Here is a 22104-nt window from a genome sequence, read left to right as displayed (position 1 = left end):
ACAGCAAAGCTTACCCAACCTATGACGCTCCGGCCATGAGGAAGCGTCTCCTGCCTCTATCTGCAGACAAAATAAACATTTACTGTTTGCCAGACCAGCCCGAGGTGTGTGTGCCCATGAGTGCCAGCCAGGAGATCCCCACTAACCTCTCCTACCTACCAACATCCTACGGCAGAGACTGCGGCCAGAGGAAAGCTTCCCTGCAAAGTGTGTGACCACGGGCCAGAGGCAACTCCTACTGTCACTACTCTACGCTGGCGAGGACCCCGCATATTACCCAGCAGTCCTAGTGCCCTACAGTCAATCTGTGAAGCCCTGGGGTGAGAGGATCGGGACTTACGTCATAGTTCACACCTGGGCGGTATGAAGTGCGTGTGTGGATAAGGCCATATCAGCAGATGACATCGTAGCAGTAAGCCTGCACTACGGTGGCCATGTACACTTTAGCTACTCCAGTAACCAATCCATCAACCTCTTCTTCTCTTGGGACTGCTCCTAGACAATATGGTGGACCAGTAACATCTTCTCAGTCTAGCTGTACTAGAACTTTCTCCTTGTCAATCGCAGCCCTCTTTGTTACGAGCTGTCTTTGGTGCCATCAGGGGATCGGTGTATAAGGCAACAATTGGACCGGCATGTGACTCCCTCAATTTTGTCACTGGTCCCAGGAAAGCGCTTTTTATAAATTTTTAGAATTCCAGTATTTTTTTTTTAAATTCATAGTTTAAATTGTTTTCCCTCTATAGTCTATGCCATCCAGTCCACGTCATGTAGAAGCTCCTCCTCCTGTATCACCCAGTGGCAGGTGGAGCAGCTTTCATGGCTCCTCCCTCATGTCAACCTGTGGGGCGTGGCAGACTGTCACAAGCTCCTCCTTCTCTGTGGTGGGGTGTAGCAGAGTCCTAGTCATGAGCCCATTCTCCCTAGTCTGTGACAACCTGATGGTAAACACCATGTCAAATAGCTCCTCCCTCTTCTCCGTGGTGGACGTGGCAAACTTCAAGTCCCTTGTCGATTACCGTCGGGTAGGAGGTTCACTCCATGTCATAACCTCCTCCACCCCTTACCCTGTGTTTCGAGGGCGAGCCATTTCCTATACTAGACCTATAGTAGAGAAGCCTTCATAAACCGGTTGCATAATTTTTGTGGTTTTTTTTTTTTTACCAAAAATGAAAATAAAAAAAAAAACAAACTCAGGAAATTCTGGCAAATTGTATTTATTTCCATAAGAAGAACCCTCATCTCTACAATATTCCCTTATGTGTATAGAACCCCAAAGAGGGTCCTAAGACAGGACTATAAATAAATATCCCGCACCCCCAGGTCCGATCCATAGCCGGCTCTTAAAGGAACTCTCTGGAAGAGGCCGATACACTGTGCTTTGCCTATTGTGAGGAAGGGGCGGAGCTAGACTTCTATCGCTGGTGTCATGCCCCGCCCCCTAGCGTATCAATTTTCCCAGATTTCCCCTATATATCTAGAAAGAGTGATAAGCCATTATCTTTTATCAAATCTCCGGATACAAAGAATGTAAAACCATAAATTCTGGACAACTGTACAAGGCCTAAGAAGGTTTATAAGCAGCGGGCGAGATAAGAGTCAAAAATGTGCAGCGCGGAGTCACGGATCGGCCCATACTGCAGGTCGGAGCCAGACGATACCTAAAAATACTCTTTATATATCATGTATCAGCGGTCACACTGGGGGGCCGTCTCTTTAGGAGTCCAGGAGGCAGATAGGGCTGTCGTACACCATCTGGAGGTTAACCTTATGTCCCACCAGCTCCCGGATGTTATTAATGCCGTATTTAATCATGGTCGGCCTGTACGGAAAAAAAACCCAAAAAAAACTTATTTAAGATTTCAGATTTTTAAACTACAGTTTCTACACAGAACAATGCGTCTCCATGATTACAGACTACGAGCTAGCAGTATGTAGTCAGATCCTGAAATCGGTTGCCATACACCCCTATCGTCACCAGAACACACTGTAGATGTGGTCATGTGATGTCACAACACGAGAACATGTTTACATGTCAGGAGGTGAAACATATGGCTGCAGACACTAAAGGGATCACGTAGTGGAGATTAACATAGGAAGAGCTAATCAACTACGAGGCGGCGAAGGAGCAGATTGTAGGTAATCCGTCCGGCCGTCTGGGCTAGGTAAAGGAGTTATACATAGTGCATGTCATTATTAACCCCTGCTCACCTCTCTAGTGACAGACCCCATGCAATGACCGACACCCCCTCCGGAAGACCCATGGGGAGCAGCATTTCTGGGCGGAAGACTCCAGAGTTCCCAACTTCAACCCATTTCTTTAAACCTACAAGAGAACCAATGTATGTTATAGGTAATCCAGATCAGACACCATGACCTACAACCCTCCGACTGATCTTCCTGGCGACAATAAATACACAATGAAAAGAGCACAATATAGAAAAGACAAGAAAATACCAGAAATTCTTCCCACCAAGGCACGCTATTCCCTATATCTGCAGATGGACCTCCAATGATCTGCAAGTCATCTCCTATGGATAAAGGACAACTTGCTTTGGTGAGGAAACCCCTTTAAAGAGGACCTTTCACCTCCTGGGGCACAAGCGGTGTAATACACCACTAGAAAACCGACAGCGCGCTGAATTCGGCTTTCACAATCTGTGCCCCCGGTGAAGAGTTATCGGTGCCGGTACTGTAGCTCTTCACTGTCAGAAGACAGTCAGGAACGCCCTTCCTCACAGCAGAGCCTATGGCGCTGTACTGTGAGAGGGGGCGCTCCTTACCACCATCTAAGGACAAGGAGGGGAGGGGGGCATTCCTCACCACTCTCACAGTACAGTGCTATAGGCGCTGCTATGAGGGAGGGCGGTCCTGACTGACTGACAGTGAAGAGCTACGGTACCGGCGCCGATAGCTCTTCACTGGGAACACAGAAGGTAAAAGATGGTGAATTCAGCGCACTGTTGGCTTTCTATATAAAACCGCATGTGCACCAGGTGAAAGGTCCTCTTTAACCCCTTCCCGACATGCGCCGTAATAGTACGGCGCATGTCGGGTCTGTAACTATGGCGACCGCCTGGGAGCCGGGCGGCCGCCATAGCCGCTGGGTGTCTACTGCTTTAAGCAGTAGACAACCGGCTGTCATGCCTCCGATCGGTCTCTGGACCGATCGGAGGCACGAACCCCTCCGGCGCTGCGGTCAAAGGCGACGGAGGCACCATTTTGGCCGGGATCGCCGGCTCCAGGAGCATGCTCCAGGACTGACGTCCCGTTGCCATGACAGCCGGGAGCCTGTACAAGGCTCCCAGGCTTGTCTGCAAAGCCTCTCTTTTGCAGGCTGGTCTATGCAGCCTGCAAAAGAAAGGATGATTTTTTGCAATGCATTAGCATTGTAATGCATTGCATTAGTGATCAGACCCCCTGGGGTTCAACACCCCTAGGGGGTCTAATAAATGCAAAAAATAAAAAAAAAAAAGTAAAAAAAAAAATAAAAAAATATAAAAAGTATTAAAAGTTCAAATCACCCCCCTTTCCCTAGAACACATATAAAAGTAGTTAAAAACTGTGAAACATATACATGTTAGGTATCCCCGCATCCGAAATCGCCCGTTCTACAAATCTATAAAAATATTTTTCCTGTTCGGTAAACGCCGTAGCGGGAAAAATAGTCGAAAGTGCCAAACCGCCGTTTTTTCACTGTTTTGATTCTGATAAAAATTTGAATAAAAAGTGATCAAAGCAATAACATTTCCCGAAAATGGTAGAACTAAAAAGTACACCCGGTCCCGCAAAAAAAGACGCCCTATGCATCCCCGTACACGGACGTATAAAAAAGTTACGGCTGTCGGAATATGGCGACTTTTAGAAAAAAAATTTTTTAACACAGTTTTGGAATTTTTTTTTAGGGGTCAAAATGTAAATAAAACCATATAAATTTGGTATCCCTGGAACCGTACCGAAACACAGAATACAGGGGACATGTCATTTTGGCTGCACAGTGAACGCCGTAAAACCAAAGCCCGTAAGAAAGTCGCAGAAATGCATTTTTTCTTCAAATCCACCCCATTCTGAATTTTTTTCTTGCTTCCCAGTACATTATATAGAATAATTAATGGTAGCATCATCAAGAAAAATTAGTGCCGCAAAAATTAAGACCTCATATGGCTCTGGGAGCGGAGAAATAAGAAAGTTATGGGGTTTAGAAGGAGGGGAGTCAAAAACGAAAAACGAAAATCAAAAAATGCCATCGGCGGAAAGGGGTTAAGGAAGACGTGTCATGTCAGTTTTTAGTAAATATGTGTATGCTTTATGAAACTCCAATCTATTCCTCTGTTATTCCTCCTGGTAACTTCTGTATATATTACCAGGTAGGTGTTAGCAGTGTCCACATACACTCTGGCGGTGTCCAATCAGTGTCGCCTGTGCCAGACTTTCCTTTGACAAGGGGATGTAACACCCAATTGTCCATTTATTCAGGAAAAACAGCACTGTCAGGAGAAATAATACTCTTCCTTTCCTCTAACATTATACAGTCATCTCCTTCTCATTAAAGGAGTTGGCCAGGACTGGCAGCCGCCATTGGTCACACGGCCATGCAACATATCCATCCCTTTAAAATGAATGAGGACTGAGCTGCAGCATGGCCATGATGTCACTTCCTGAGAAGAAGCAAGCAGCCATGATGTCAGACATGATGTCACTTCCTGAGAAGAAGCAAGCAGCCATAATGTCAGACATGATGTCACTTCCTGAGAAGGAGCAAGCAGCCATGATGTCACTTCCTGAGAAGACATGATGTCACTTCCTGAGAAGGAGCAAGCAGCCATGATGTCACTTCCTGAGAAGACATGATGTCACTTCCTGAGAAGGAGCAAGCAGCCATGATGTCAGACATGATGTCACTTCCTGAGAAGAAGCAAGCAGCCATGATGTCAGACATGATGTCACTTCCTGAGAAGGAGCAAGCAGCCATGAAGTCAGACATGATGTCACTTCCTGAGAAGAAGCAAGCAGCCATGATGTCAGACATGATGTCCCTTCCTGAGAAGAAGCAAGCGGCCATGTTTTCAAAGTCCTGTACAACCCATTTAACCTCAGGTGAGACTCTCACTGCAAGGCAACTGGCAGCAGCAGCAGCAGCTCTACCCCACAGCAAGACAGCAGGAAATCCAAAGCCAGGAACCTCCCAGGGGTCCAGCAAGGACCACTTATTTTTAACCCATTCTACACCTTTGCTCAAAAAGAATGGAAGATTATGTAGATAATCTGTTTTCCCTTAGCCCAAACAGCAGCACAAGATGGGGTATTCCTGCCCCTGTGTACTGTTAGGACAGGTGGAACTTTTAATAAACTAACAAGTTACCCTCCCATAAAAGGTCCCGGAGACCTCCCCCTCCCTGTGTTAGTCTCCAAGTACCATACAGACTCTAATTAACTTATCCATACTAAGAAAAAAGGGAGGGAGCTTTGTGCTGCTGTTTGGGCTAAGGGAAAACAGATTATCTACATAATCTTCCATTCCCCCTACGCCCAAACAGCAGCACAAGATGGGGATTTAACAAGTAATACCCCTTCTAGGGAGGGCGATCCTGACAAGCAGAGGTCAGGATAGAATAACCAAAGGACTTTGCCTTGGAAATATGCCAGTCCAATCTATAGTGCCTGGCGAAAGTCAAGTGGGAAGACCAAGATGCAGCCGCACAGATCTGGTCTACAGAGAGGGACTGTCTCTCTGCCCAGGATGCAGCCACCGACCTGGTAGCGTGGGCCCGCAAAAATTCTGGAACCTGCAGCCCCTGTGTCTGCAAGGCCACTGAGATGGCTTCTCTGATCCACCTTGACAGGGTAGGTTTGGACGCATTAACACCTCTGTTGTGACCAAAAAAATTGATGAGCAGGTTTTCTGACTTGCGGAATGGGCCTGTTCGATCCAGGTATATCTGCAGTGTTCGTACAAGATCCAAACTGTGCATCTTCTCCTCCCACTCCGAGGAAGGAGAGGGGAAGAAGGTGGGCAAGGTTATAGTCTGGTTTATATTTTCCACTGACGGAACCTTGGGCAGAAAGCCTTGAACAAACCTGAGCTGGACTCTGTCTGGAAAAAAGATTGTGTATGGCTCTGATGCCGCCAAGGCCTGGAGCTCACCTACTCGCTTGGCAGATGTGATTGCCAGCAAAAAGGTCACTTTCCAAGAGAGGTACTTGAAGTCCACCTCAGTTAAGGGTTCAAATGGAGGGCCACATAGCCCTTGCAGGACCGCAGCTAAGTCCCATTGGGGGGCCGGGGGCCGTACCGGGGGTCGGAGCCTAGAGGCCCCTTTCTGGAATTGCCTTATAAGAGGATTCTGAGACAGTCTGGTCCCCAATAGAGCGGATAAAGCCGAGACATGTACTCTCAAGGTGGCTGGGGACAATCCTTTGTCCAACCCTTCTTGTAAAAACTCCAGGACTGATTCAATGGCTGATGTATCACACTGCCTCCTGGCTCCCCAATCGTTAAATACTTGAGCGATCCTCTGGTAACTACGATTGGTTGAGTCCACTCTAGAGTGGGCCAATGTTCTTAAGACGGCCTGGGACAATCCTCTGTCTCCACGTACGGTGCGGTCAACCTCCAGGCAGTGAGGTTGAACCTGTCCAGATCCTGGCAGAGCTGACTGTTTAGAGTTACCAGGTTTTGGACACACAGAAGCCTCCAGTAGGTCCCTCGACTCATTAACATGAGGTGGGTAAACCATGCCCTTTTCGGCCAGAACGGCATGATGACAATGGCCGATGTCTGGTCCTGCCTGAGTTTTGCCAACACCCTGGGAATCATTGGAATCGGAGGGAAAACATATACTAGTTTGAAGCTCCAGGGTATCGACAGGGCATCGATCGCCAAGGGATTGCCGTCCCGGTACAGGGAGCAAAATCGTCCCACCTTGGCGTTGTGTTGGGTGGCCATCAGATCCACCTCGGGGAGACCCCATATCCTGGTGTGCTGTTGGAAAATTTCCGGGGACAGGGACCACTCGGCTGTTGTTACTAGTCCCCTGCTTAGTTGATCTGCCAGGACGTTGAGGTGGCCTTTGATATGTACCGCTGACAGCCGGGACAAATTCTTCTCCGCCCAGGAAAATATCAGGTCGGTCACCCGCATCAAGGAGGGGGACCTGGTGCCTCCTTGTTTGTTGATATATTGAACGGCTGTAGAATTGTCTGTCCTTACTCTGACAGCCTTCCCTTGGAGATGGGGAGTCAGAGTCCGTAGTGCCAGAAAAACTGCCGTAAGCTCTCGCCAATTGGAGGAGCGAGTTCTCTCCTGCTGGTTCCATGTTCCCCGTATTAGGGTCTCCCCCAGATGCGCTCCCCAGCCTGTAAGGGAGGCATCTGTGGTCAACAGGGTCCAGGAGGTCTGGACCGTGGACCTCCCGTCTTTGAGTTGGGACCACCATTGTAGTGATCGACGGGCACTGATAGAAAGCTGGATAGGCTTCTGAAGTCCCAAGGGACTGTGGTTCCATACTCTCAGGATCTCGAGCTGTAAAGGGCGCATATGCCATAGAGCCCAGGGAACTGCCTCGATGGTCGCGGACATGAGACCTAGGACCTTCATCGCTGTCCTGATTGTAACCTTCCTGGTTCGGGATAGGTGGTGAACCGCTCGACCAATCTTCTCCTTCCGAGGAGAGGGCAGGGAGATCATCATACTGAGAGAATCCAAGTTGAACCCTAGGAATTGAATCCGGGTAGATGGAACCACTACTGACTTTTGCCAGTTTACTAGCCAGCCCAGCTCGCTTATAAATGCCACTGTGATGCTCAACTGTGTGGCGAGGAGCTCCCTTGACTGAGCTTTTATCAGCCAATCGTCTAAATATGGGACAATAAATATCCCCTGGAGGCGCAGGGCGGCTATGACCGGGGCCACTACCTTTGTAAAGGTGTGGGGGGCTGAGGTTATACCGAACGGGAGAGCTGTAAACTGGAAGTGATGTAATCTTCCGTTTAGATATGTGGCAATCCTTAAATACTTTCTGTGTGGAGGATAGATGGGGATATGGAGGTATGCGTCCCTCAGATCCAAGGTGACGAATAGATCTCCTGGCTGCAGAAAGGGGAGAACCGACCTTATGGTCTCCATCCGGAACCGGACCTTGCGGATAAATTGATTTACATACCTTAGGTCGATAATCATGCGCCACCCTCCGGTCGACTTTGGCACTAGAAACACGGGTGAGTAGACGCCTTGCCCTTGTTCGTCTAGAGGGACGGGTTCCAATGCAGCCTTATCGATATACTCCAGCACAGATCTTTGCAGATGAAGCTGTTTGGTGCCCTGAAGAGGGCGGGTCCTCCTGCATCTGTCTGGAGGAAGGGAAAGGAAGCTTATCTTGTAGCCTTCCCGTATAAGCTGGAGAACCCAAGGATCCTGGATATGATGGTGCCAGGCGGTTAAATGTAAGGAAAGATGACCCCCCACCTTGGCCCTGCAGGCAAGGGGATCGTGACAGTCAGAAGGTGGCTCTCTTTTCACCACCACGGGAGGAACCTCGACCGCCTCTTGGGCCCGAGGGGCGCCTACGAAACTGGCCTCTAGACATGCCTGTGGAGGGGGCGTAGCCCCGAAAGGATCGTTGCCTGGATCCTGTAGACTGGGGCAGGTTCTTACCTTTTGAATCGGCCAGACCCTCCATTATCCGGTCGAGTTCACTCCCAAATAGTCTGCCTGGCTCAAAGGGCAAGGCGCATAGATTGAATTTGGAGGCGTTATCTGCCCTCCAGGGCTTAAGCCAAAGCGGGCGCCTTGCGGCGGTGGACAATGCCATGGTTCTTGCTGCCAGCTTGACCTGGTAGAAAGCCGCCTCCGAGAGATAGTCAGACATGAGGGTAATATTTGTCATGGCCGACAGCAAGTCGTCCCGATGGACCCTGGAGTCAATATCTCTCTCCAGTTTTGAGATGTCTGACCGCAGTCTAGCGACTACCTCGCTAGCCGCGATGCCCACTGAGGCTTGTGCTGAGGAAGAGGCGTATATACGCCTCAGGGACCCCTCCGCCCTGCGATCCATCACATCCTGGAGGTTAGAGCCATCCTCCGCTGGTACTACCGTACGCTTTGACAATTTGGAGACGGCAATGTCAACTTTGGGCGGAGGGCCCCAGGAGCTAGATTGCGCCTTGGATAGGGGAAAGAGAGACCTAAAGCGTCTAGAAGCAATGAATGGGCGTTCAGGGAACCGCCATTCAGCCTCGAGCCTTTTGACCACGTCTGGGTCCGCCCTGAAGGCTCTGAGAGAGGTAGACGGAGTCTCCTCAGTAGCCTCCCCTAACTCTTTAGCCCGAACCACTTTTAGCAGCTTGGGCATCCTATCCACCGAGAAGACCGGCTTAGTTGGGTCCAGGTTGTCCTCTTCTGAGGAAACCTCATCCAAGATTTGGAGACCCTCCATCGGTGGAAGAGAAGGAGGCGAATCCAAACGCGGTCTCTTAGATAACTGAGAGATCGAGACCTTCATCTCTCTCATCGACTCCTCGACAAATTCTCTCACCCAACCGACTAAGTCACGGACCGAAGTGTCTTCTGAGGGGGGACCTCGACACCCGCGACAGCATTGATATGCGTAGCCATCAGGTAAGGGGACCTCGCACTTAACACAGGCTAGGTGGCGACGTTTACTGGAAGCCTTCCTTTTAGGGTTATCAGCCACAGAGGAGGAGGATGACATCTAAGGAAAAACATATTACTCATTATTTTCCTTACCTTTACAGCTTCTACCCTCAGAGCCCACTAGGGGGCATACATCACCTTTAAATGGGATTCAGAGCACTTGAAGTGTCTAGGAATTTTTCTACTTTCTGGTTGCCCAGGGAACAGTAGGAACCTGCAAGCTAAGCAGATAGGCAACCTACTCTGGGCAGACCAGGGCTAAATAGGGCGAAAGGGGGGTGGAGACATGCTAGCTCCGCCCCTTCCACCCCCTCGGCCTGAGTCAAGGCTGAGGGGCACAAATTTCTTTTAGCCTAACCTGGCTAGAAGGCTGGAGAGGAGGGGGGACACTGCCCCCTTAAAATTACCCAAAACGGGGAATGAGAAACGCTGAAAAGCGCTCCCAATCCCTGGCCGCGCGGGGAAGCCGGACCGCGCATGCGCGAAAAGGATTCCCGCGCATGCGCGGGGAGAGCGGAAGTCCGCGGAGCACCCTAGCAGTGCCTGCGGCGGAAACAAAGAACTGCGGCACAAAGTTCCTCCCCCGGCCGCCGGAGAATCCCCTCAGGCGGCGGGGGAGAGCCGGGAGCGTGCGGCGCCGCAGCGCCGAAGATATAGAAGATGCCGCCTCTCACTCCCTCTCCCCCCCCCGGACGCCGGAGCATGTCTACCCAGGCCGGGGGAGGGGGGAGGCGCCGCACAGAAGACCAGAAAGAAGCCCCACACCCCCAGGTAAGACCAGAAACAGGGGGGGGGGGGGGGGCTAAAAAAGGAGGAGGAGACCTCTCCCTCCACCTGTCCTGGTAACAGGACAGAAAAAAACACAGGGAGGGGGAGGTCTCCGGGACCTTTTATGGGAGGGTAACTTGTTAGTTTATTAAAAGTTCCACCTGTCCTAACAGTACACAGGGGCAGGAATACCCCATCTTGTGCTGCTGTTTGGGCGTAGGGGGAATATCCCATGGGACAGCCTTTAATAAGAGGGGAAGATCTATAACTTAACCACTTGCTGGCCGCCGGCTGAGTACATACATCCAGATCTTAGAAGGGTTTACACAACAACATGGCAGAATGTACCAGTACACATCAAAAGGGAAAATGGGGGGCAGAATATGTATTTTTTCATTATTACAGAGGCTGCGATCTGGGGGAGGGGCGCACATCGGCCGTACCCCCCAGCTGTATACAGATGCTGCCTCTGATGTGGATAAACCTCAGTAATGACTTCATGTTGGCGCTGCTGTATTTATTGATTCCGGGATGCCACATGTTATTTGCCGTAAGCCGCTTTGTATTATGTAACAGGAATTAATCCCCCTATTACAGATGGGGGCAGCAGCGAGCATATTGCCTGGAAAGAATTCAACATGTGTACTATCAGCATGAGGATTAGATAGCAGATGTGCTTTACATAACCTGCAGCGAGATACCAACACAGCACACACTGAATGTGAGTCACACACCTCAGCTGCTGCAGAACCTCTTTTAATCAGAAGATTCAATTCTACTGATTTAGAGTACCCTTATCTTTTGGGGAAAGAAAAACATTGTGAGGCTGGGCAGCAGCAGAGGTGCGCACTACCAGGCGTGTTTATCCTTCATACAGTCACTATAGCAGTTATACCACATGCAATATTCATCCAATATCCATAAGATACAGGATAAATAGCTGATCAGTAAGACCGCTGAGACCCCCACTAATCCTGAGAAGGGGAGATTTCACTCCATTTGTGAATACAGCTGTGGGAAAAGCAGCTTAAACCCCTGGAGGATGAAGACGTCCCCCCCCCCCCCTCACATATACCCCTTTAATAGGACTGAGCAGTTTGTTGAATCCTGACCTTCGTGATAGCTGAAGACTTCCATGCTTGGCTCTGTGTACGGATTATACGCTGGCTTGAAACGCAGTTTAGTGATTCCTGTAAGAAAATAGAAATTAGTCTAGTTATAGTCATGTACATAGGAGGTAGTATTATAGTAGTTATATCCTTATACATAGGAGCAGTATTACAGTAGTTATATTCTTGTACATAGGAGCAGTATTATAGTAGTTATATTCTTGTACATAGGAGTAGTATTATAGTAGTTATATCCTTATACATAGGAGCAGTATTACAGTAGTTATATTCTTGTACATAGGAGCAGTATTATAGTAGTTATATTCTTGTACATAGGAGTAGTATTATAGTAGTTATATCCTTATACATAGGAGCAGTATTACAGTAGTTATATTCTTGTACATAGTAGCAGTATTATAGTAGTTATATTCTTGTACATAGGAGGTAGTATTATAGTAGTTATATTCTTGTACATAGGAGCAGTATTATAGTAGTTATATTCTTGTACATAGGAGGTAGTATTATAGTAGTTATATTCTTGTACATAGGAGCAGTATTATAGTAGTTATATTCTTGTACATAGGAGCAGTATTATAGTAGTTATATTCTTGTACATAGGAGCAGTATTATAGTAGTTATATTCTTGTACATAGGAGCAGTATTATAGTAGTTATATTCTTGTACATAGGAGTAGTATTATAGTAGTTATATTCTTGTATATAGGGGGCAGTATTATAGTAGTTATAAGAGTTCACACGAAGTTACGTGCCGCGAGATTTGGCACGTAGACGCCACGGGACCCTTTGCGTGCCGTACACGCTCCCATTGAGTTCAATGGGAGCGGGGATCGTATGCGCCGCGCTATTTTGCGGCCATGCATTTATTCACGGCCGCAAACTAGCGCGGCGCATACGATCCCCGCTCCCATTGAAATTAATGGGAGCGTGTACGGCACGCAAAGGGTCACGCGGCGTACACATGCCAAATCTCGCGGGACGTAACTCCGTGTGAACCCGACCTTATAGTAGATATATTCTTGTACATAGGAGCAGTATTATAGTAGTTATATTCTTGTACATAGGAGCAGTATTATAGTAGTTATATTCTTGTACATAGGAGGTAGTATTATAGTAGTTATATTCTTGTACATAGGAGGTAGTATTATAGTAGTTATATTCTTGTACATAGGAGCAGTATTATAGTAGTTATATTCTTGTACATAGGAGCAGTATTATAGTAGTTATATTCTTGTACATAGGAGCAGTATTATAGTAGTTATATTCTTGTACATAGGAGGTAGTATTATAGTAGTTATATTCTTGTACATAGGAGCAGTATTATAGTAGTTATATTCTTGTACATAGGAGCAGTATTATAGTAGTTATATTCTTGTACATAGGAGGTAGTATTATAGTAGTTATATTCTTGTACATAGGAGCAGTATTATAGTAGTTATATTCTTGTACATAGGAGTAGTATTATAGTAGTTATATTCTTGTACATAGGGGCAGCATTATAGTAGTTATATTCTTGTACATAGGAGTAGTATTATAGTAGTTATATTCTTGTACATAGGAGTAGTATTATAGTAGTTATATTCTTGTATATAGGGGGCAGTATTATAGTAGTTATATTCATGTGTGTTGGGATATGTACTACATAAAAGTACTACAGAATTCAACAAACATACATTGTGGTCATAGTGTAAGTGAGTCTTCTACATACCAAGTTTAGTAAAGAATTCCTTCAGAACGCCCATGAGGTTTCCTAGGGTAAGCCCATAGTCGGCCACTACACCTTCTATCTGGTGAAATTCGGCTAGATGAGTGGCATCCAGGGTCTCATTCCTGAACACTCGGTCAATAGAGAAATATTTCACTGGTGTGAACTCCTTCTACATAAGAGAGGGAAATAAGAACACAGTATAAACAAGGTGCCAGGGCCGTTTTAACCTCCACCAGCCACTGACAAGACTCCAGGACCTGACTACTTACCTGCTGAGCAAGTGCGTACAGCATCCGAGCGCTGACCGCTGTGGTGTGTGTCCGCAAGAGATTCTTCTTGGCCTCATTTATGCTCCAATCATATTTATACCTGCAGAGGGTTACACACAAGTGGTTATCTGACACCGCAGTGTGAATAACCGCAGTGTGATATTGTAGTAGAATTTGCACCAAAAAACTGGCGTCATTTTTCAGCCCAATTAGATGGGGAGGCGTGGCTTATAACATGGTGAAGTCTGATAAAATTGTGATAAAATTTTGGTACAAAGGAAGTCAACGAATAGGTGGTGTAAAGTTATACACATCCATCCTAGCAAGATGCCCCAAATACCCACCACGAACAGTCCAAATATGAGACAGGATTAGTAAATCTGTATCAATGGAGGGAGGAGCTATGTGAAATGGAGTATGCCCCTCCTACCGTAGTGTGACAGAGGGAGGAGCTATGTGAAATGGAGTATGCCCCTCCTACCGTAGTGTGACAGAGGGAGGAGCCATGTGAAATGGCGTATGCCCCTCCTACCGTAGTGTGACAGAGGGAGGAGCTATGTGAAATGGAGTATGCCCCTCCTACCGTAGTGTGACAGAGGGAGGAGCAATGTGAAATGGAGTATGCCCCTCCTACCGTAGTGTGACAGAGGGAGGAGCCATGTGAAATGGAGTATGCCCCTCCTACCGTAGTGTGACAGAGGGGAGGAGCTATGTAAAATGGAGTATGCCCCTCCTACCGTAGTGTGACAGAGGGAGGAGCTATGTGAAATGGAGTATGCCCCTCCTACCGTAGTGTGACAGAGGGAGGAGCCATGTGAAATGGCGTATGCCCCTCCTACCGTAGTGTGACAGAGGGAGGAGCTATGTGAAATGGAGTATGCCCCTCCTACCGTAGTGTGACAGAGGGAGGAGCAATGTGAAATGGAGTATGCCCCTCCTACCGTAGTGTGACAGAGGGAGGAGCCATGTGAAATGGAGTATGCCCCTCCTACCGTAGTGTGACAGAGGGGAGGAGCTATGTAAAATGGAGTATGCCCTTCCCACCACAGAAAAACAGACAGGGTGGGAGCAACGCAACAAAGTCTGCCCCCTCCCATCGCAACAAATTGACCCCAGTTTCTCACCCTTGTGAGCCATATCCGCCCTCAGAATGAACTTTCTTCACCCGTTCTAGATAATCCATAGGAAATTCTGAGGCCATTGCTGGATCTGAAGAAAACGACAACATATTAATTTCACAATAATACCCCGGCACAAGTCGCTTGCTGCCGAGGCGGAGCCAGAGCTTTGCTCGCCGCCTGATTCTGGGGCGGTGCCGGAGCTGCGCTCTTCGCCTGCTGCCAGGGAGGTGCACATACACTCTTCTTCCACAACACACTGTTACTGACCCTGCAGGAAGAAGGTGTCGTGCTGGTCTCTGGCCGGATGCTGCTGAGGTTGGAACAAAGCATCAAAGTTCCAGAAGGAGCTCTCTATGAAGTTATTGGTCGGCATCTCTGTAAACCTGAACAAGAGACACGACAATGGAGTCTCCCCCTACACAAGGCATAATGTAAGGTGTATGATGTGATGTACAGGGCACCGGGGACAAGGCTTCACTCACCCCATCTCTAAGAAGATCTGTCGAAACTGTGTGCGGACTTTCATCAGGGGGTGCAAGTGCCCACAATCTGGTATCACTCCAAGCGCATTAAAATTATAGGCCTTGAATTTCTTGTCTCTCCATGAACCACTAGAAATGGTGGAAACAAAAAACAAAGAACTGAGTCAGAAAGGCAAAAGAGGGAGGGGGAAATGTTATGTCCCATAGACAGACATAACATAGGGGTGGAGGTGGCAGGAGAGTGAGGGGGGAGATGCTGCTTCTGTCACCAACTGTGGAGGAGGTAGGAGAGGGAGGGGGGAGATGCAGCTTCAGTGATAGACAATGGAGGAGGCAGGAGAGGGAGGGGGAGATGCTGCTTCTGTCACCAACTGTGGAGGAGGTAGGAGAGGGGGGAGGGAGATGCTGCTTCAGTGATCGACAATGGAGGAGGCAGGAGCGGGAGATACTACTTCTGTCACCAGTGGTACAGGAGGTAGGAGAGGGAGGGGGGAGATGCTACTTCTGTCACCAGTGGTAGAGGAGGTAGGAGAGGGAGGGGGGAGATGCTACTTCTGTCACCAGTGGTACAGGAGGTAGGAGAGGGAGGGGGGGAGATGCTACTTCTGTCACCAGTGGTAGAGGAGGTAGGAGAGGGAGGGGGGAGATGCTACTTCTGGGACCGGCAAATGTCTAAGAGCTGGAACCCCATTAACTGTTCATCATGCTACTACTTGATCCATTCTGGGGATTCTGACTGCGGATTACCTTGCGATCATTTCAGGGGTCAGGTCGGTCTCCTGCTTCGTGATACTTGTGCTGAAGCCTTTCCCCTTCGTCACCCAGTAGGTTTTAATTGTCCTGAATAGAGATAAAGATATGATGACATCTGCTCACTAGTCCCATAACAACCATATTACACACTACAGATATGTGCATGTCCCAAGGAGTCTGAGCTACGCCCCATCACAGGCTCAACACTACCATGCTTTATACTGCAGAACTGCTCATTCTGACCAGCTGCTGTATAAAGGCACAAGCTCAGCAGAAAGTGAGTAAACGGAGAGATTGTTTCTATTATAAAACTGATAAAATGTCTAATTTTAGAGAACTAAGTTTGAGGCTTCAAAAACTGCATAAAAAAACCTAAAACATGTAAACGCACCCTCAAAGAGGTTCTTCAGAAGCACAATATTTATGGGGATGGATTATTTTCATGGCCTATCCCTTCATTATGTGCCAGGCACAGTGCCATACTTTTGGTAGTGGCTCTGTCAAGTATTACAGCTCAGACTCCCAACAATAATAGTTATATCCTACCCTAACACTATACATGAACACAGAAATATACAACATGGACACAGTATATGTAATTTATATATAGAGAGAGAGAGAGAGAGAGTTCTCCTGTGTGTGAGAGGTGAGACGGGGACACTGCAAATAATGAGCCTGGTCTAGTACAAGAGAGTCTGTATAATGGAAGGTGCAACACTGCCCCCTGGTGTACCAGCTGCAAAATGCACATAGTACTATACAGAAGATAGAACACATAAAACACATATCCGCCCTGCTCTGGAGTATAATACAGGATAAGTAATGTAATGTATGTACACAGTGGCTGTACCAGCAGAATAGTGAGCGCAGCTCTGGAGTATAATACAGGATGTAACTCAGGATCAGTACAGGATAAGTAATGTAATGTATGTACACAGTGACTGCACCAGCAGAATAGTGAGCGCAGCTCTGGAGTATAATACAGGATAAGTAATGTAATGTATGTACACAGTAACTGCACCAGCAGAATAGTGAGCGCAGCTCTGGAGTATAATACAGGATAAGTAATGTAATGTATGTACACAGTGACTGCACCAGCAGAATAGTGAGCGCAGTTCTGGAGTATAATACAGGATAAGTAATGTAATGTATGTACACAGTGACTGTACCAGCAGAATAGTGAGCGCAGCTCTGGAGTATAATACAGGATAAGTAATGTAATGTATGTACACAGTGACTGCACCAGCAGAATAGTGAGCGCAGCTCTGGAGTATAATACAGGATAAGTAATGTAATGTATGTACACAGTAACTGCACCAGCAGAATAGTGAGCGCAGCTCTGGAGTATAATACAGGATAAGTAATGTAATGTATGTACACAGTGACTGCACCAGCAGAATAGTGAGCGCAGTTCTGGAGTATAATACAGGATGTAACTCAGGATCAGTACAGGATAAGTAATCAGCTCTTATATTGTTCAGTAAGTGACGGCCTTGAGTTAAAGAGGACCTTTCATGAGTTGGGGCACATGTGGTGTTATATACCGCTGGAAAGCCGACAGTGCGCTGAATTCCCCGATTTCCCAATCTGTTTCCCCGGGTGAAGAGCTATTGGTGTCGGTACCGTAGCTCTTCACAGTCAGAAGGGCGTTTATGACACTCTGTCAGGAACGTCCTTCTTCACAGCAGCGTCTACAACGCTCTACTGTGTGAGCATGGAGGAACGCCGTCCATAGACGAGTACTATCAGTATAGGAGGAGGCGTTCCTCCCCTCTCACACAGCACAGTGCTATAGACGCTGCTGTGAAGAAGGACGTTCCTGACAGAGTGTCATAAACCCCTTTCTGACCGTAAAGAGCTACGTTACTGGCACCAATAGCTCTTTACCCAGGGCACAGATCGGGAAAGCCGACTGTGCACTGAATTCAGCACACTGTCGGCTTTCCAGCGGTATATAACACCGCATGTGCCCAAATCCATGACAGGTCCTCTTTAAAGGTGTTTTCCAATAACATTATAAGTCCAGCTATTTTCTAATATACATTTTGAATCATTCCTCCCCATTGTCAGGATCTCTGTTTCCTATCAGTGAATGGAAACCTTCCTGCTACACAGAAACCCTCCCTACCATGCCCAAGGATACAACTACAAGGCTTGTTACTACATACAGACACCTGTGTGAGCTGGACAAGGTCTAGGTAGGTTATTAACCATTGCATGTAAATAATGAAGGTTTCCAGTCACTGACAACAAGCAGACACAAAGAAGGACTCTTCCATCCCCTCAGCCTTATAACGTCTTCCTTAGTTACTTGTAATTCACATATCAGGCTGTAATAGTAATAAGCTTGTCAGCACTAACTCTATGGTCCACAAGAGTATGGAGGGCAAATGTACTATAATGTATCCAGCATCCAAGGGACAACAAGTGACCTTAACCCATAGGTGGCGCTATGACAATATTACCTGGATAACACTTGGGCACTTACACTTCATTAAGAAGTTTCCTCTTCTTCAGCTCGTTCTTATCCTTCTCGTTCACATTCTCAGACTTTCCTTGCAGGATGTGCTGCAGCTTTTCCTTCACCGTGTCCTCCACTGCATCTACCTGAGAAGAGAGCGGGCACATTATGTAGCTAGTAATGGCGCCCACATCCTAGTAATGGCACCACTTACGCCAGGCTGACAACACACAGAGGTAGTCACTTACAACACAGAAGCTTACAGTCTGTACAGGTACTTATAGATCACCAGAGGTCGGGCACAACTTGGGCAGTTTTAGCTGCACCCATTGGGTGTGTGAGAAGTTATCACGTTCATATAATTAAGGGCCCTGAATGTATTTAGGCTACCACCTGAAATCTTAGAGAACCTCCAGCTAAAATCTGGTCTCCTCTTTAAGATTACAAGCTTACTATTCCTTCTAACTCCCATCTTAGGTTGCGATCACATTTGCATTGTCATTTTTTTTGGTCCGTTGAAGGACCAGAACAATGGAAAATGATCCCACGGGACCCCATTGACTATAATAGGGGTCGTCGGGTGTCTGCTTTATGTCCACTGACATTGGGTTTGCAAGACATTATCCGAGATTTCTGACCTATATGAACGCAGTCTTATTCCTTCATTGTCAGTGACCTCCCAAATATTGCACCCACTTCTTACTGGGCACAGCAGGACTTGTAGAGAAGGAACCTGACCTGTGATAGAGGAGGAAGGTCCTGGAAGCTGTACCTGGATATTTCCTAGTACAAGGTCTGCAAATACCCCAATCCACAGCCATTCCAGTGCGATCCTAAATAAGACTGCAGCCGAGATAATACCAGGAGACCACTGGCATATCAATCTCTTAAAGGAGCACTCTGGACTAGACTATTATACGTTATGCCTAGTGCAGGGCTGGCTATCATGTCTCTCATTCATCTGTGTAACATGAGGATGACCTGATACATAGAGACAGACTCACCGTTCTGAATACTCGAGGACCCCCGTCTGCCGCTTTATCCAGCCGGATCCAGCGATTGGACATGGCTTTACTGAAGCCCACCTTCGCTATGGGGAGTTTCTGGAGGGAATACAATGAGATCAAATCAACAAGTCATACATGCTCACAGTCATATGGGACATTGAAACCAAGAGGGCCGTCCTTAAAATGCACTACCGGCCCCTGAATCCTTAAAGGGAATTTCTGGGAGGTGAATATGGCCAGTCTTGCCTTAGGTGAGTGGACGTCTGGCACCCCGCTGTTTGAAGAGGCTGCAACATCTTCATTGCTTGCTAAGCACAGCGCTGTATATTGTATAGTGGCTGTCCTTGGTATTGCAGCTCAGCCCCATTCACTTGAATGGGACTGAGCTGCTACATAACCCACAAAGATAACGTCACAAGCCTCTAATGTGGAAGCGGTGCTCATTCAAATGCTGCTGCCTAATACAGTAACTGATCTGCGGAGGTCCTGGATGTTCCATCCCCCGATGACCTGTCCTAAAGCTAGGCCATGAGAGCTGATTCTAAAGGAAGAATCTGCCTCAAAATCAGCTCCAAGTTGCTCCTCATGGTCCTGTATCCTGTAAACGTGACATAGTCCAGGATGTAAAGGAGCGCTCCCCTCTAGAGGTCGCCGTACTCACCATGAGCTCGCTCTGCAGCAGACCCTCTTTGGGTAAGCTCTGGAACACCCTGACCTCCTGACTGCCGCTGTCGGCGATCTCCTGCCCCTCCGCGCTCAGCTCCCACTTCTTGCTGGATCTCTGCTCGGCCTCGATGATCTGAAGGGACAAAAACACGTCAGGTGAGAAAACAGAATACGGCATCGCCCCCTCTATTCATCTGATCCTGGGAAAGCTGGGTGACGCCTCTCGCACCTGTCATGACCCAAGGTTAGTGCTGGATAGCCAGGCATATGTATCATGCAGGACACTGGAAAAGCTGGGTGATCGCCTGGTTTTCCTGTGCAAATCACCCAATATTTCAATCTCAGCTTGTTCAATGTGTTTGGGATAAGCGGTGCCCATGTACCTGACAAACGCTTATCTCCATCATGAGCGAGATGATCTGACGCTTCTTCCCGAGCAAGGTCTCTCTGCTCTGATTATATGAGGGGGGTCCTATGGGGTACCCCAATCTCTATGACAATCCAGTCTCCTATAGTGGGTCCACTATACCCACATGATGTAGAACCACAAGTCCCAGCTTTATAAAGCCCTGACATGCATGCTGGGACTTGTAGTCCCCTGTCAGCCATAGGTTCCCCATACACTCCCATTATGATTGCATCATCCCCATAGTCTCACCTCTCCCAGGGACTGCAGACTCTTGACTGCCCCCACCACCTGCTGGTGATCCACCCCCAGCACCCCCGCCAGCTCCAGGCTGTCCAGACCCCCGCAGTCTCCATCCCGCAGCTTCTGGAGCAATAACTCCGCTACTGTATTATCAGCCATGCTGCCGGCTTCCTTACTGCGCCTGCGCCGGGAGCGGACGTCAACGCGCCCACAATGCTTTGCGAGTGTCCGCCATCTTGGTACTCCCCGCTATGGTGTCCGCCATCTTACTACTCCTGTCCGTGGCAGCTACGTCTCACAAGAGTGAGTGGAGTCAGTGGTGTGCGCACAGCTCCCTCTGGCGGCGCCTGGGTGCATAGACACCTACACATCTCTGCTGGCTGCATCAGGATGGTTCCAAAAATGGCGGCTTGCACAGGTTCTTGGCCTTTGTGACAGTTGTATGTGTTTACTTGTGCTTTGTGCTTCTGTATAATGTAGTGCTATGACTTAAACTGTGTATTTGCCTAGTTCTTGTACTTTCTGGCTGTCCAAAAGGGCTAACCCATTACACCCAGCGGGAGGTTCCCCCCATACACATGGTACAATCTGAACCAAATATATTAAATTTGCCAGATTTCCTGGCCAAGCCCAGTTATTAGATCAGGACTCCTGGCGTCATGGCGTCTATCATACTGCGAGTCCTTGCAGTCTCTTATAGTATTGGACGGTCAATGGCGTAACTAAAATCTGTGGGTCCGGGGGATTTACCCCTCCCTACAGCACGTTCCTGATTGTGACAGTTACGGGGGCTGCAGCCATATCTCAGATACATCTATAGTACCCATATCTGCGGATATCAAGAATATGGGGCGTAAATAATGCAGCGCCCGGCGTGGAAACCATACTGCGAGATGCGTGTTCTGGTAGTCTGATCTGTGCGGTCCTAACAGTGTAAGAGATCAGTGCGGGTCCAAGCGAGCGCCCTCACCCCTTCACTATATACACAGATCTGACATTGCAGCCTGTAATAATATCACGTCAGCTATAAAACAGATAGCGTATGATGTGAAACGGCCCCGAAACAGTATAAAATCCCCCTTGAGACGCTTCATGCGAACCCCACAAAATTCGTTTTGCCGTTCAGTTTATTTCAGTGCTATTATTGTACTCTTAGGTCTCCTCAGATGGAAAAATAACCACTTCTACTCACCTGTCCTGGGCATCCCTGCTCCAGGTCTTTCCAATATCCTCTTCGGTCCTCTATTATCTGAAACAGTGCACCCCAGTCATAGGGAGAAGTGGTTACAGGGGGTGCACTGATATCATTACGCTGGTGCACCCCACGTGCATCCTGAAGCCCAATCACAGACCCCATAAGTGGCCTCAGAGTCCTGAAGGATGTTGGGAACCATCAGAAGCCCAGGAGAGGTGAGTATAAGTTTTTGGTTTTTTTACTCACC

At 47.9% G+C, this 22104-nt stretch overlaps 1 protein-coding gene across 1 annotated transcript; it reads right to left on the bottom strand.

The window, feature by feature from the left end:
- Positions 1 to 1228: 1228 nt before the first annotated feature.
- FARSA (phenylalanyl-tRNA synthetase subunit alpha) lies at positions 1229 to 20838 on the bottom strand. Its single transcript, XM_075272574.1, has 13 exons — positions 20672 to 20838; positions 20009 to 20146; positions 19345 to 19443; positions 18368 to 18486; positions 15874 to 15966; positions 15127 to 15255; positions 14912 to 15027; positions 14648 to 14732; positions 13524 to 13623; positions 13255 to 13423; positions 11533 to 11610; positions 2212 to 2326; positions 1229 to 1822 (listed from the first exon to the last, which is right to left on the bottom strand). The coding sequence occupies exons 1-13, from the start codon at positions 20819 to 20821 to the stop codon at positions 1717 to 1719; spliced, it is 1497 nt and encodes a 498-aa protein (XP_075128675.1). The 5' UTR covers positions 20822 to 20838; the 3' UTR covers positions 1229 to 1716.
- Between the last annotated feature and the right edge of the window lie 1266 nt (positions 20839 to 22104).

This window comes from Leptodactylus fuscus, chromosome 5, assembly GCF_031893055.1.
Source record: "Leptodactylus fuscus isolate aLepFus1 chromosome 5, aLepFus1.hap2, whole genome shotgun sequence".
Taxonomy (NCBI): domain Eukaryota; kingdom Metazoa; phylum Chordata; class Amphibia; order Anura; family Leptodactylidae; genus Leptodactylus; species Leptodactylus fuscus.
This window is presented reverse-complemented; position numbering and strand designations above follow the sequence as displayed.